Source organism: Amphiura filiformis, chromosome 9 (assembly GCF_039555335.1).
Source record: "Amphiura filiformis chromosome 9, Afil_fr2py, whole genome shotgun sequence".
Taxonomy (NCBI): Eukaryota; Metazoa; Echinodermata; class Ophiuroidea; order Amphilepidida; family Amphiuridae; genus Amphiura; species Amphiura filiformis.
In genome coordinates this window covers 6,934,765-6,951,920 of record NC_092636.1, presented here as the reverse complement: position 1 = coordinate 6,951,920, position 17,156 = coordinate 6,934,765, and the positions used below count along the sequence as shown (strand labels likewise).

General features: G+C 36.8%; 1 protein-coding gene across 2 annotated transcripts in view; it reads left to right on the top strand.

Annotated features, from left to right (window-relative positions):
- LOC140160568 (tetratricopeptide repeat protein 29-like) overlaps positions 1–17,156 on the top strand; it is a 30,270-nt gene that overhangs the window by 406 nt on the left and 12,708 nt on the right. Inside the window, exons 2-6 of one of the 2 annotated variants that reach the window (XM_072183813.1) lie at positions 2,624–2,711; positions 6,329–6,586; positions 8,398–8,621; positions 12,230–12,418; positions 15,496–15,720. In XM_072183813.1, the coding sequence (XP_072039914.1) occupies positions 6,366–6,586; positions 8,398–8,621; positions 12,230–12,418; positions 15,496–15,720 (859 nt within the window). In that variant the 5' untranslated portion in view covers positions 2,624–2,711; positions 6,329–6,365. The remainder of the gene's footprint in view (positions 1–2,623; positions 2,712–6,328; positions 6,587–8,397; positions 8,622–12,229; positions 12,419–15,495; positions 15,721–17,156) is intronic. The other variant, XM_072183812.1, reaches the window with a different exon arrangement.

Here is a 17,156-nt window from a genome sequence, read left to right as displayed (position 1 = left end):
TCTTGAAATAATTGAATACCGGTAATCGCGGTATGCGGACTATGCGGTAGACTCGCTCGACAGTCCTACGATACATACTGTACCTATAGTAGGAATTCCAATTGAATGAACGCAGCTTTCAGCAGCTGTACTCGATCCAACCGCGATCGTATATCGTGTATTTCAAATTACAACGCGAATGCATGACCTTGCTGGATACAATGGCAGCTAACCAATCACGAGTGCGTTGGCATTCACTCAGCCTCAGTCGGACATCCGGGAACATTCATTGTCCCCTTCGTCCCCTTTGCACAAGCGCGCGCATAGCAAACTAGCTCGAGAAAGGGGAACTACACTTACTTGCGCTGCACATGCATGCATGTGCACACTAGTTTTACAAGGCTATTTCCCCTTTGTGACGTCAGTCCGACCAAGAGAATGGTTGATTCACTTCCGCATTACTCACGCACCTGCTAGTCGTACATCGCGCACTGACGCGCAGTGTATGCAAAAAATCGTCACGCTATTGAAAGCTGCGTTCATTCAATTGGAATTCCTACAACGACTGGCTCACGTCACACCATTTTGTCTGTAGATCAGGCTTCCCGTTTATAGTGTGCGTCATTGCGTCCAGATGCGTATTTTACAAATTTGGACGCAAGTTCACATGGCTAATCAAGTATTTTGCATCCATGTAACATGCATGTGGATTGTGGACGCAGACAAAACATCGAAATTTTATCATTAATTGATGATAAAAATAAGAAATTTTTATTCTTTTATATTTTTAAGATAATAAAAGCCCCAAAATTTTGACCCACCTGCTGAGAATTGAAGTAAATTCTGCAATATTTGTAAATGCAACGTCAGGAAATCGTGCACTTTTTGCATGCTTTCCGAACGATCGCTATAGCCTGAGGAATTCCCGATTGATTTGTTTACATGCAAGCATGTGCGGTCAATGTTTATTTATTTATTTATCACAACCTGACAATATTCAATTTTTAATATTTTAAATTTATTTTCTCATAAATAATTTAGGTTTCCTTTATTAGATTACTAGCGGGACACCACTGCTACGTATGGGTCCCCGCTAGATGAGTAAATGGGAGCGCTCACTAAAACAGGAGGAATTACTGAACAGGTAGAATCATTGAAAAGGTAAATTTTATTTATCTGAACCTGACCCTCTTTAAGCCTACGTTTCCATTTTAACTTCTTTCTTTCTTTTTAATTTTTTCTACATCCATGGGCCAATTTTGTTCCATTAAAAAAAAAAATTCTGCTGCTAAGCTTCCGATTTTCCGTTACCATGTTTTTTTATTTATTCAACCCCGTTCCTGTTATTTTCTAAATCTGTCCTTTCTTACATTTCCATTTTAGCTTCTATTTTATTTGCTGCATAGCTTGTGATTTCCCGTTTTCATGTTATTTATTTAATTCTGTCCTCGGTTTAATACCGTAGCTTTTTTATTTAAACTTCCTGATTTTATTATAGCTTTTTTCCCCCTTACATTTCCTGAAGAATTTCCTTCTTTGGCCTATTTTATTCCCGGTTTCATTTTGTGACTAAGTATAACCCACATACTTGTACAGCCTGTTTGTCCTCATTTTGTTTTCTTTTTTATTTATAGTAGGCCTACCTCTTCATGTTGTTTGTACTTTTTAACACACATCTGTTTCCCGTATTTATTACGCTTCACGGTCGCTCACCCGTAATATCATTCATTACGTGACTCTCAAGCCGCTTACGCGTGCCATGGCGTAGTGCTGCGTTACTTCACATGGGTATCGCTGAGCTACGCGAGCTGCTTGACATTAGATACGCCCGTGCGACGCCAGCAGGCCTAGCTTAGTAACTGACTCCTTTTTTGTTTACCTTGGATAGCAACGGACCACATTTTCACTGATTTTGCAGCCAATTCTTGACCGCTTTCAACCAAATAAAGTTTAAACACGCCCCGCTTATTCCTTGATCTCCGTATGAATTTGGCGACATTTGGATCGAAACTGACGGAGCCTTTATAGCGATACATACATAGATAGATACATACAACATTCCCCTATTTATAGTAAGATTGTTACGATGAATAAAAGCAATTTTAAAAACAAAATCCAAATGATAACCCTTTTTTTTTTTTTTTGTGGCAGCGCGTGTTTTAGTTTTTGTAGCATCAACAGCACATTAATTTAAAAAAAGAAGATTGACAGACTTTGCTCATGTTTTTGCACCTGTTTTTGACCACGTTTCGGACCAAAACTGACACAGAAATGAGAAAAATTATCATAGCGAATGGAGATGGAATATCACGGCGAAAATGCACTTTTATTTTTTTTAACAATCGACATTTGGTGAGGTGTAGACCCGGGGTACGTGTGTATCGTCATAATTGAGAATTTCAGATGGATGCACAAAAATCTGTCTGGACGCAAGTTTTTGCAACCTCGTCAGCAAACTTGCGCCATTACGGACGACATTTTTAAAACCTTAACGGAACCCTGCTGTAGATGGAAAATACACACTTAAGTAACGGTTTGCGCAGGTCAGATATTCGAAAAATTTCTTCAAAATTTCATCAAAATGTAAAAGGAGTGTCAACTTCTCATTATTTAGTTTCTCTTGCAAGTTCGTTTTCTTTTCCAGGGAGCGGAGAGAAGTCGCAACATAGGAACGGTGGTACTTACAGATTTCTCGAAGGCGTTCGACCTCGTCGACCATACGCTTCTTATTGGTAAGATCATCGATATGGGAGTCCGTGGGTCCATTGTTCCTTGATTTGCGATTTCCTCCGTAACCGTCAACAGTGTGTCAGATACAACAGATTGTGCTCTCAGATTATACAACTCTTCATGGTGGTGTACCCCAGGGTACAAAATTTGGCCCAATTGGGTTTCAGATTCTTATTAAAATGAAGCAGCACAAGACGCTGGTGTTGAAAATTTGTTGATGACTTGACATTTGCTGAGAATTTTTCCGGTGGTTTTGCTAGTCCACTTCAGGGTGATCTTGATCAGTTCTCAGAGTGGGCTAGTGACAGCCACCTGAAATTGAATCCCAGCAAGTGTCAAGCCATGCAATTTGCTTTTTCTAATCCATTGCTGCCACATCGCGACTTAAGAATTGGCACTGAACCACTATCATACGTCACCGAAGCCAAGGTACTTGGTTTGTGGCTACAGAACAACCTTAAATGGAATGTCCAGATGGACGCGATGTTAAAAAAGGCTAATTCCCGGTTGTTCATGCTACTAACACTTGCTGCTTCGGTTTTACCAACCAAGAGCTCGTGTCGATATATATATGTCAGGCCAATTCTTGAGTACGCTGATGTGGTGTGGCATTCTGGAATCTCAGCTAAACAGTCCAAAGAAATAGAGGCCTTCCAAAAATGTGCCTGCAGAACAATTCTGGGTCGGCACTATTTATCTTACAGTAATGCGCTTCAAGTCTGCAAGTTTGACACCCTCTCTGATAGGAGGGAGGAGCACTGTCTTAGGTTCGCCGAACGGCTTACCAAAACAAATCGTACAAGTTCTCTTATCCCTCCTACCAGGAAGGAGTGTCAGGGTCGTGCTTTACGTAATTGCAGCAAATTATCTCAGTTTAGGACTAGGACAAATCGTTTTAAAAATAGTCCTCTTTCATATTTCGTTGATCTCATTAATAAATAGTTTGTGTTTTTGCTTTGCCACCCAGAATTGTTCTGCATACACTATACTTTCAATGTCATATTATACATTAAAAAAAGTGAAATATTTAATATACGATTTTAGTGACTTTTATAATCAATTTTCTAAATGTTAATTCATCATAATACTAATCATGGCGTGTCCAGGCCTTATATTAAGTATGCCTGGACCAGGAGCTAAAATGAGCTCCTGGTCCCAAAGATGGCTCCTGGTCCTATAGTTTGTAGTGTGAAATATTGGATACACCAGGAGCTAAAACTGGATAACCATGGGGTAAAAAAAGCCTGGGTGCCTGGTTATAAGCCTTGGGCGTGTCCGTCCGTCCGTCTCTCTGTCCGCGCGCTATCGCGATAGCGCCCCGCGAGCACGCGATTGTGCACCGCTATCTCGTAGTATGAACGCGGAGTGCCGACGGGCGCAGTGCGTGCATCGGAAAGCATTAGGCCTACAGTATGACTAACAGGTGCACCTCATCGGACCAATAGGCCTACTTTCAACACATAATTCAATACGGAACGCGTGCATTGGCCTATTTCAGCAGAACATGACTATTCCCGATATTATGATAAAAATAATCTGTTAATAAATAATCAGGTAAAACCTATAACCCGTAATATTAGGCCTTATTGGGTTGACATTTCTCCCGATTGATTTCATTACTTTAGTAACGGCCTACACCCAACCTAGATACTAATTTTGGGGTATTTTCGGGGTCCTCCAACGTAATAGCAGGACACTCAGAGAGCTTCAGAGCTTGGAAGAGGCAAACGATGGGTTTCCAGATTATGGTACCGAAGTAAGCGTCACAGCTACAAAACAGAGTTGTGTCAAGTTGAATATTGATCATTGAGAGACGGCGAGGCCTATTAGTTTAATAGGTCAGGGCAGCTATATGGATAACGGGTGTTGGGCAATTAGAGATAGGCCTATTTTTACGAGAACCGCACAACCCGAGAACCGCGAAATCTAGTATTGTATATTTTTGTGTGTTTTATATCTTGTGCAATGCCTGCCTAAATATTAAAATACTAATTGTTCTTATGTGTATTTTTATATTGTAATTTATTGTATGTAATTTGGCCTACGGGCCACGAATTGGCAATAAAATAAAATATCAATCAAAAGAAGGCATGAGATGTATTGTTTTTTGTTTATTTTAATTATTTAATGTTCTTTTATGCAATTATTAAAAATCCAGGGTCATAATATACTTCTCCGTAGTCCACTTGCCCATTGTGCATGTATACTCTTAAAACTCTGATTTAATTATTTTGGGCACAATTGATAGATTTTCACATCTGACTACTTACTTTGCGGTTAACATGTTTGACATGGCTGTATATGGATGAGATTGTCGGATTTCTGGCCTACTAAAATTGGCCATGATGTAATGCATCTTTAAATGGATCTGGCTTGTGATTGGTCGCCCAGATCTTGTTATGGTTTAAATCCCTCCGGACATGTGCCATTACCGGTACTGAGGGTCTAGATTGTAAAACTCAATATAGCATAATTGTACATCTTTGGGAAAATAGTTTTATTTGATGACAGAAAATGATTTTGTGCATAACTTTTTCATGCATGACCGTACAAAAATGCTATATTCATTACGAGCAGAATATTTTCTATCTAATTAGGTAGTCGGGTTTGCACAGAAGTTACTAGGAGACAAAATATATGGAATTCAAAATGCCCTCTAGTTTTCGAACTGCTGCAGATTCTGTTACATTTCCACCAAGACCACCATACATTTGTGTATACATGTAGGCAGGGGTACACACAATATAGCCTAGCATTGTGGGCACCCTAGTATTAGTGATCATGAGGGAATCCCCTTTATCACCATAAACCTTAGCCCCAAAAGATGTAAGCAAAAACCTAGAAAAGTCTAGACCTCTTTCATAAAGCCAACTTAGAAGGAATGAAATGTGAGCTTAAAGATTTTGGTGAAGAGTTTGTGATAAAGGACACGCACAATGAGTCAGTTGAAATCCTTAGGTCACAGTTTAAAGACAATCTCCTGTCCACTATGGACAAGTTCATTCCATCTAAAGAGGTAACCATGCAGTCAGAACAAAGTTCCATGGATCAATAGTACTGTATCCTTGAATGACTGCTGTTACTTAGTATGAAGTTGGGTAATCTTCCCATCAAATCGCACAAGAAAAAAAAGCCTGCTTTTAAACTCACAGAGTGTTTACAAACTGCAACATGGGGAAAAAATCACGATCTTCATGGGTCATCCCCGGGGGGTCATCAATCATCATGACATCTACATTGAATTATTCAAATATATGCAAATTATAGGTACAAATGTACTCAGGGGGTTGGAACTTTTCTCTTCTCCAAGTACCCAACATTTTTGCCTATTGCAATATATTGGAATTGATTATTAAGTTTTTCATAGTATAATTCCAAGAAAAAAACTCACTTTTTTTTTTCCATACAGTTTCGGCAATCCACTCTGTTGCCTTTCTCAATGGTGTCTGCCAATAGATCCTTTGTTGGATGGCATGACGTCATCAGAAGATGATGACGCCCTCAGGATCAATTATTGGTCGTAGATGTGACTCAGTTGGTAGGCCCCCCTCATCGCCGTTCATTAGGAATTGAGCTTATTTATAATTGATCACTATATTTGTTTGTTTTTTTACCAAAGGAATTGTAGTTTGGATAGTGACAGGAGCTTTGAAAACATGGCAGCTCCACTTCCAGCTATACGCAACATGAGTGGGCACAACCAAGGCCACTCGCAGACTGTCATGCAGCATCGTGTTCCAAGCCCTCCCAATAAGAACAGACCAGCTGGTCAGTATGTCAAACCCACACTCAAGACAAGGAAAGAATCACGCTTCTCTATGAAGCAGCAGCAGATGAGGATAAAACAGCCAGAGTTATCAAGTTTAGACACACAACGGTAAGATTAGATAAAGATAAGAATTGAAATATTAGTTGATGAAAAGGTTGATTATTAAGGATGCACTCAGAATTGCATTTGTGGGAAAAAATATTTTACTTCATTTTCATATCTTTGATAGTATCAAGAATAGGTAAATTTCTGATTATAAATGATTACAGAATAAATTTATATATTATTCCATTTATAAATGACAAAACAAAAAGAGTTTAACTTTCCTAAAAAATGAACCAAAATGACATATCTATATTAAATAAATATTTAATAGTTTTAAACCCTAATTGCAAGTATCTGAAGATACAGTTGATTCCTTTCATCATTTATCTTTCAAATACTTGTCTTTTTTCTCTGGTATAAAGTGAATATAAATTCAAAGTATTTCCCTGCAAATAGGATCCTGCGTGCATCCTTATTAAATTGACTTGTACAGATATACATCGCATATAAAGAAATGGGTCATATAATACAGCAGTAACAACAACAAAACTATTTGTAATTAGCACATTTACCCTGGAGCAAAATCAGGATTCTATGTTTGTTATATAAAAACAACATAGTATAGACATAACTTAATGGCAGCCTTGATCATGTTGATCTGTCAAAGTATCAAGATCAGGACAAAGTTGTGGTGTCTTTACACTGGAGATATGTAGTTGTCTCAAATTACAATAGATTACTAAAGATATAAAATAGGTAATGAAGGGTGAGATGGCCGATTGGTTAGGCGCTGCGCTGTCTGCCGGTAGAATACGATATGCAAGAGTTTAAGCCTTGGGCCTTCGGTGAGTGAGAATTCTCTTCCTAACCCAAAAATGTTCCTTTAAAGGTTGGAAATCCTGCAATTATGTTCAGTTAATTTCTTCTCACCCCATACACTGCTTTATAGCATGTACAGATAGGTAGTTTATTTGCAGCATCTCATGGTTTGGAAATCCCATAAAGATGTTGGCATACCTGTGCTGCGTTAAGGGGTACTACACCCTAGCCAATTTTTTTTGCTTATTTTTGCGTTTTCTCAAAAATTATAGCGCATTGGTGACAAGTAAGATATGTATATTGTAGGGCAAGGACTACAACTACTGCACTGAAAATTCAGGAACTCAAGGCAAGTAGTTATTGATTTATTGATCAAATATTGGTTTTCCCTCATTTTTGACTGTAATTCTACAACTGTTGTCTGTGCTGAAATAAAATTTCCAGTGTAGCAGTTGTAGTCCTTGCCCTATAATATATACATATCTTACTTGTCACCAATGCTCTATAATTTTTGAGAAAAATGCAAAAATAGGCAATAGGCAAAATTGGGCAGGGTGTAGTACCCCTTAAGTGTCATGCAGAGCTATATTCAAAAACAGAACTATCCCCAGTTCTGATATCATCAGCAATCATAGGTTCCAGGATCGTGCATAGGTTAATTGAACATGTCTAGCCTGTGGGTCAATACTCACATCGAGGTGCAGCACGTACACGTATAGGAAGGAAGGAAGATGTCTGACCTTGTCCTACATTAAGGCTTGTCACCTTGGTACAGTATAGTATATGCATGAAGTTGTTCATAGAGTTGTCAATTTCATAACTTTTTAAGTGTATGTAAATTATGAAAAGGACAACCATGGAAGTGTTATTCATTGTACTTAGATTCTATAGTTTCATTGTAAAGCAAACTGGCTTTTTGTATTTGAAGATGTCATTTATTGTTTAACATCGATACATCATTTGGAAGAGGGTTGAGGGTAGGTGCTTTTAAGTAATAATGTTGAGGATTCTTTTTTGTAATTTCATTTGTAATTTCATTTTTTCACTCCTTTCAGGTTTCGGAACACCTACTTTCATAATCTGTGCCTGGAGATGCTAAAAGACGGCTTCCATCGGTCATTCTCAGAGATTTTTGCATTGGTTAAAGAGCAACAGAATGAAATTGAGGATGCTGGTACTGACTCTCTCATACAGGACAGGACTTTACTTGCTGATATGCACTCAAAACTTGATGCAATGAAAGCACACCTCACTCAGGGAGAATTAGCATTGAGAGCAGGTAGGTCGGAAAACTGATGTGCTATTTTCTAAGCATACTTTTGCTAATCATGCGAAAGCCATTATATGATTTAATTCAGATTTTGATTTTATTATTCTTTGCAAGATATTACTAGTTACAGCTGTCAGGAAGGTTTTCTGGTCATTTTAGCCCCAAATAATTAGGTGGAATGAAAGATATCCCACATAATATCTTGGCCATTTAACTGTGGATTCATGTTGTAATTAAGAAATTAATTCAAAATTGCTCTGTTTTCCTACAAGCACAATGATTGGCTGATTCCAATTAGGTGTTAAGTTGGGACACGTGTGTAAACATGACAAATATGCCAAAAGATCAAGAAAAAGATTTTTAATTTGTACATTATGGCTTTATGATAATTATGCTGAATGAGAAAGAAAATGGTACAATTACTGTATATTAATCCAACACTTATCTGCCATAGTTGAGATTTGCTGCCATGTTATACCATTCATTGCATACAAGATTTTGGAGGATTGGATAGGGTGAAGATAATTGGGTATGGTGATGTAGCTCACTACTACATGTATGATGTACAATTTGTGCCACCCCTGTTTTTTCTTTTTTGCCAAGCACCAAGGATTTTTCTTTTGAAATCAAGTAAAAAATGGACCTTAGTGTAGGTCGAAGGATGCGGCGCAAATCCGCATATTAAACAATTCCAGATTACAAATGTTGAAAAACATGTCTTGTGACATAATTAGCATAAACAATTAAGCACTACTCAGCAGGGCTGGAAAAAATGAAAATTTCCCTGGAAGATGATCAAAATTTCTCTTCAAAAAGACAAATTTCCCCCCAAATTCTTATGTATTTCTTTGTTTAAGGACCTTTTTTCATGTTCATACACTCACAGGAAATTAGCATGTCAAAATTTTGTCACCCCAAAACGGCCATTTTGACCAAAATTGGACCAAAAATTATTTTATCCCAAAATCAGTGAAAAATGAGGGGTTTTAAGTGCCAAAATCTGAAAATATGTGACATTTTACCCCTAGAAACATTTTAAAAGTAATCAAGAATTTTGATTTTCACCCCTAAATATTTTTATTACACGTGTGTCCGCCAAACGTAAGTCAAAGCTTGAACGCTGTCTTAAAAACGTGATTTGCTTCCAAATAAATGCAACTAAACTTATGTGTGTGTGTGTTATGGTGTTCCAAGAACTAAGGAGTGTACTAGGAAAAACTAAGTGAACAATAATGCAGCTTGTTTTTGTACCTGAAAAACAAAGTGATCAACAATGCAGCGCTTGTTTTTGTACTAGGAAAAACAAAGTGAACAACACACAAGCTATAGTCACTATTAAACAACAAAGACATTATTTTACAGTATTTTTAAATACTGCTCTTAAAAAAGCAAAAAAGATGAAAGGAAATTCAGTGATTGATAGCATATGTGTGCAAATTACAGATACACGTGATGGATATGACAAACAGGAGAACATGTGCAGTACCTAGAAACAAAAATGTGATCTTTTAACATTGAAAAGCTTTTAGATCAATTGTAAAATTGATTTATTTATTTTGATATAACTTTCCTTGAAAAAAAATGCAGTATAGAGAGAGTACTTCACAAAATGTGACCTCAGTTCTATAAAATGTTTATTTTCAAAAGCAATGTTAGTCATGGTTTGTCCTAGACCATGTTTATCCAGTTGCTGTGAAGCTATTCTGCACTGAATGGTTCCTTGATTGTGCACATGCATATAGCAGGGAAGACACTTTAAGTTATTTTGATAAGGCCTAAAAAAAATTTGTTTGATTGGCGTAACATGAAAAAAAAATTGGGGTAGGTCGGTCTGCAATTTTTTTAATATAATTTTTTTACACACATTTTAAGCTGTAAATCGCGAATGATCAAGGCTTTGGAACTTTTAAAAATAAGAAAAAAAGTCTAGGGTCGGGCCTATTTTTAGGGTCGGTCGGGTTACGCCAATCAAACAATTTTTTTAGGCCTAATGGCATGCAAAAGTTGCAAATGGTGTTAAAATTTGATTAAACTTACATAATAAATTCAAAGATATTTGAATAAAAGAATACTATTACTGTGTTGATTTGGGTTACATCCCGCTATGTTGAAGGTCGGCTCAGGGATGTACTTTAACACCTGCCCGAACGCCAGTGGTTTATTTTCAAAAGTGCCTGCCTATCTGGCAGGTAAGAAATTGAGGATGATAAACTGTTATTATTGTAGGCCTCAGCTGAGCTGCCCTGGGATGTCTTTTCCAAACATTTTTAGGTCCACTCTTTCAAAGTGTTCAGAAAATCCAAAGGGGCAATATTTGTCAAATTTTTCCAAAAATTGGCATAATCACACTTTTTCATTTGAAAAAGGTCCACATTTTAGAAGTCCTGCACCCTCCCAATAAATATTCGTACAGGCCTGATGATACTGTATTGCATTGATTGAAAGTACATACTATGAATCGTCATGGATAATGAAATATCATACGAAAACTCAAAAATGAATAGGTTCCTTACTTCCTTTCCGCATGCATCAATAAATACACACACAATGTAACACAATTGTGCTTTTTTATATTACTATTGAGTGTGGCTCTGGCTCTATTATATGTCAGGCATGTAAAACTTTTGTCAGGCTGGTAACTTTAACTAATTACCTCCCCGACTGGCTAGTGGCAAAAAAAAGTTAGTGTACACCTGTGGGTCGGTTATGTCGAATATATATGACGGTACATTATGTCAAAATTATGTTAATAAAAATATGGTTTGCTATGTCGAATATGGAATCAGGTTTGCTACGTCGAATATGAAGTTACCTTAACTCTAGCCCTTACCTTAACCCAAATCATTATAGCCCTCACTCTAACCCTATTCTATATTTGACATAGCGAACCTTATACAATTACAAACCTTTTGTATATTGCATTGATTGAAAGTACATACTATGAATCGTCGTGGATAGTGAAATATCATACGAAAACTCAGAAAAATGAATAGGTTCCTTACTTCCTTTCCCCATGCATCAATAAATACACACACAATGTAACACAATTGTGCTTTTTTATATTACTATTGAGTGTGGCTCTGGCTCTATTATATGTCAGGCATGTAAAACTTTTGTCAGGCTGGTAACTTTAACTAATTACCTCCCGACTGGCTAGTGGCAAAAAAAAGTTAGTGTACACTTGTGGGTCGGCTATGTCGAATATATGAACTTGATTATGAAGGTACATTATGTCAAAATTCTGTTAATAAAAATATGGTTCGCTATGTTGGAAGGCTTGTTGTGTCAAATATAAATATGATTCGCTATGTCGAATATGGAATCAGGTTTGCTACGTCGAATATGAATTTGATCAGCCACAACCTTAACTCTAACCCTTACCTTAACCCAAATCATTATAGCCCTCACTCTAACCCTATTTTATATTTGACATAGCAAACCTTATACAATTACAAACCTTTTATATATTCGACATAGCGAGCCTTTGTTTTCGGCATAGCAAACTTTATTTCATGTTTTGTCTTATTTTTTTCTTGTTTGAATGAATCCTTGATCATCCCCTTTTACACAACCCATTCCTTTCAACTGTAGATTAATTTTTTTTACAAACAATACAGGTAATATGGAGGGTGTATATGAACCAAGACAAGCACTAGCCAAGTACTTCTTAGAGACAGATGACCTGAGGCTTTCCGATCATTTCTTCAACTCCTGTCTGGATACAGCACTACAAATCCAAGGTGGTCCTGGCAAGAGGAAAGAAGCAGAAGCACATTGCAACTTAGGATTGGCATACGAAAGAAGGCGTAAGTTTGGTACTTGTAATACTTTTATGTAGTACTAGCGGGAGACCCGCGCTTCGCGCGGGTCCCCGCTAGTTGAGTAAACGGGAGCGGTTAGTAAACGGGAGTGGTTGGTAAACATGGTAAACGGTGATGATAATCATGGTGTCTTGGTGTAGATTATTCATCCAGTATAGTAATGATCATGTTAGCTTGACAAACATAATTATCCAGACCTGTGATAATGTTGTTAGGCCTACCCACTCAATCCCTCAGATTACTTTTGAAACAGCTCGTGACAGAATGATTGATTTTAACTTTATCCCAACAAACATAAAACATTAAGGTAAGAAGAGGTTGCTAGAAAACATTTCAATTCCGGGATATAATAGAATAAAACATGTAAGAAACATGTTTAAAAGTTGCAGCAAAACATTTCCGTATTTGTGGACTTTCACCCACCCCCTAACATTTTAACCTTTTGGACTTTTTTGCAAATCTGTCACCCAATGACCCCCTTTTTCATCAGCTTACACCCAATGATCCCCCCGAAATGGCTTCAAGGCCTTTACTTTGACCAAGTTTCCAATTCTGATGGACACAACCCCCTGCACGGCGCGCGACACAATGGGGCTTCGTGGCCATTCAAGAAGGTGGTGGCAAAAACTTAGAGTGTGCCCCCCCCCCTTTCCCAAATTTCTGGATCCGCCACTGGCTCACAGAAGAAGTCAGTCACGTATGCGTACACATAGGTAGGCCTACACGCGTAAAGCCAACATAAGTGTGTCCATACCATGCGCGGTAAAGCGCGTGAAACCATGGTGTCGTGTACGCGCAGGTGCGTGACTCGCCACTTGACGCGTTTGCTGTCATGACCTGACCCATAAGGTTATTGACCTCAACGGCCTAGCAACTGACCATTTTTTTTGTTATTTCCATAGTGATTGAATAGTTTTGCAAAAATGAACGTCAGATGGTTTAATGGCAATATGTACCCGATCAATGTACGAATAAATCAGAGCTGAAAGTCAAATCATCTCAGAGCCTGCTTCTGGACAAGATTTAGCGACTTCCTTTTATTTATGTAGTATGTACACAAGGGTCATTCAAAAAGTTCTGCCTAAATCATCACATCACCGTTATCTTAGGAGCCTGGATATTAAAATTACCTATAATTATACTCGTAAAGCTTAGCTACAAAATAAAAGTTATTTGATGAAAATGTGATTTTTGTTTGTTTAGATAAATGTTGGTTAAAGCGAATACAAATTTGGTACTTCGGAAGTTTGGAAACATTTCAAAACTGAAGTCAAAGTTTAGTAAGCATCATACAAACCGTGTCCATAAAAATTGTTTTTAAGACTTATGCGGTTGTCCAACGGCTTACTCAGCTCCCTGACATGCTTTTGGACTTTAAAAGAGAAGAAAGTATTGAGGGGTTCAACAGACACACAAATTGGGTGAAATATGCCAGATTTCGATTCGACCACATTTAAGGGTAATTCGTAAGTACCTCCTTATTTTGAGCAATGGATGCATCTTGACATGGAAATAAGATGAACAGTTTGTATTAACATTGTATACTTGTAAAATACAATAACTGTGCATAAGACTGATTTGTTTTTTAACTTATGAACCAATTAATATGATTTGAACCTACTTTTAAGAAGTGCTCACCCGATCAAGGTCAACAACATATGGAAAGGACATGAATGAAGGCTATTCTGAAAATGTGTTGGTTTTGTTGTGCAAAACACATGATACCCAATAAAACTGTACTATCTACAAGCATGATTAGATATTGATAAAATTATTTGAACAAAAATAAAGCAATAATTATTTTCAGAAATAAATCTTTAATGAATGTGGGCAACTGTTATAATCAAAATTAGCCTTTCTTTTCAGACTGTTTTCGAATGTACCAAATCTGCATTCGCTTTTTAACCAACACATCTTAACAACCAAAAATCACATTTTTATCAAATCACTTTTATTTTGTACCCAAGATACAAGAGTATAATCATGAGTAATTACAGTTTCCTGGTACGTAAGATAACAGAGGTGTGCCGATGGAGGTAGAACTTTGTGAATGACCCTTGTATCTTAATTCATTTTTGACACTAGCTTATCAGATGTAGATGGGCTGATATTTGTGAGAGATTTGACCTGTTTGACAGTAACTGTCATTAGTGTGTGTAGGCAGGTGTTATGATATTACCCTGGGTTTGAGGTACCTGCATGTCCCATCACACTTGTTTAGTATTTCATTGTACAGAGTTTCTCATTGGAAAATCATGATATTATATTTTGTTTATTTATTTATTTATTTTTTTATATTTATTTATTTATTTATTTATTTATTTATTTATTTATTTATTTATTTATTTATTTATTTATTTATTTATTTATTTATTTATTATTTATTTATTTATTTATTTATTTATTTATTTATTTATTTATTTATTTATTTATTTATTTATTTATTTATTTATTTATTTATTTATTTATTTATTTTTTATTTATTTATTTATTTATTTATTTATTTTTATTTTTTTATTTATTTATTTATTTATTTATTTATTTATTTATTTATTTATTTATTTATTTATTTATTTATTTATTTATTTATTTATTTATTTATTTATTTGTTTGTTTGTTAATGAATGAATGAATGAATGAATGAATGAATGAATGAAAAATTAATGTAGCAATTGTATCAAAAAAATTAATGTAGCAATTGTATCAATTTTAATCAAATGGATAATAATGTGTGACAAATTTGTTGTTATATATTGATGAATTTATGACTAGTCTCACAACAAAAATGTTCACTTACGTGAGCTTTCGGCTTGCGGTCGCTAAGCCTTTTTCAAACTGATGTTATTGATCTTGAAATTTGTTGTTGAAGGACAAGGTGTTGACTATAATGTTTTCACATAATTACTTTGTGTGATACAGGGGAGTCTGGCCTTAAAGGCCAAGGAAAAAAGATGGGCATGTTTCAGCTGTGTGCTTGTTTTGATCAGCCACAACCTTTACCTTAATTACAGTCTATGATCAAATATATTCAATTTTGTATGCTTAATCTTATTGTTGTACAGGAGAATTCAACCTTGCTACTCAGCACTTTGAAGCTTTCTACAAGCTGACCAGCGGCAAAACAGGAGAGTGGGTGACAGCTGAAGGACAAACGTTGTACTCTACAGCTTGTGAGCATCTCAGAAGGTTATACACAACGATAGCACAGAGTAGTCACGTAGACGACCATGCGGCACAGCAAGAGGCTATTACGTACCTACAGAAAGCTTTTGAAATGGCAAAAGCAAGTGAGTGCAATTTTTTTGAAATTACAGAGTTTTGTGAGTGTGGTGGTGTGGGTAGTTGGGTTATCAATTAGGATTCATAAAAATTCCTAGGGGATCTTCACAAATGACCAATGAAGGATTGCATTTCATAAATATGAGATATTGGCAGGGGGTTAATGTTAAGATCATATTATGATCAGGAGGTAATTTGCAGAAAGATACTGGTCTAGATGCTTTCATACTTTTATGATGATATGCTCATTATAGAACAGATTGATAACTATCAGAGCGATATAAAAATAAAAAATAAATAAATATTGACATTTATATAGCGCCTTTCACGTGTATCAAAGCGCTTTACATTTATTCTGTCGTCATTAGAATATGTCAGCTGCCATACAATGCCCAATGCATGCTCATACCTTTGGGCGGCGCTCAATGGACAATATCCCTAACAGCTCCCCATTTCACCCCTGGGTAGAGAGAGGCAAGTGAGGTAAAGTGCCTTGCCCAAGTGCACAACACGATGGCACCGCCGGGGCTCGAACTCACAACCCTCTGATTGCGAGGTAGAGCCTGTACCGCTGCTCCACCGTGCCCCTATATTGGGCCATTCCAGTTGAAATCCCTACACCCCCTATGGAAGACATCATTTGACATTCACACTCCCTGTGTGGAAGATTTAGGTCATATACTCCATATAGGGAGTGTATGGATTTCAACTTGTATAGCCTATTTTGCTATCGGTTGACAGTCGAGTTCACTCATTCAAATTTGAGGGTACAATAGGCATTTGCTACAGGTTTCACACACCTTTAAAATAACTTGGTTCATAATGGTCACCTGTAAACTTAAATGCTGTTTAGAATATGGTTCCTGCAGCTTGAGTCTTAGTGGGGGCTGTTTCAGATCCTTAATATTTGTTATAGTTTTAATGGGATCATGAATAAAACATGCTTCTCAAGAGTGGGCTGGATAAGGTCTTGTCTGTGGGTGTGGATTAATTGATGACACCGTGTCATCAATTAATATTAGAAATCTTTTGTGGAAAATTATGCATCTCCATTCTATTATTTAGCAGAATGATGTGAAGAAGTGATTGTCATGGTTTGGATGGCTGCTGCATTGTTATCAGTTCCTCCAAATTAAACAAAAATAAACCAAAATAATTAGGTTACAGAAAAGACCAAAATGACCATTGAACTGTAATATATTTTGCTAGCAGATTAAACAGGGATTCTCTTGGTCTAGGTTGTTCCATTTATTGCACTACCCATTTCTTGTGTCTGTCAAAGGGGACACCCTCCTGAAATCCCTATTTAGTTTGTGACTTTGTATCTAGGCAGTACTACAGCCAATTTTCTCAACAGTAAGCATCCCCTTCATTTCAGTGGGGGCAAGATGGAACAGCCAAATCCCTGCAAAAACAACAAGTGCGATGAAGTGATCTATCGCGA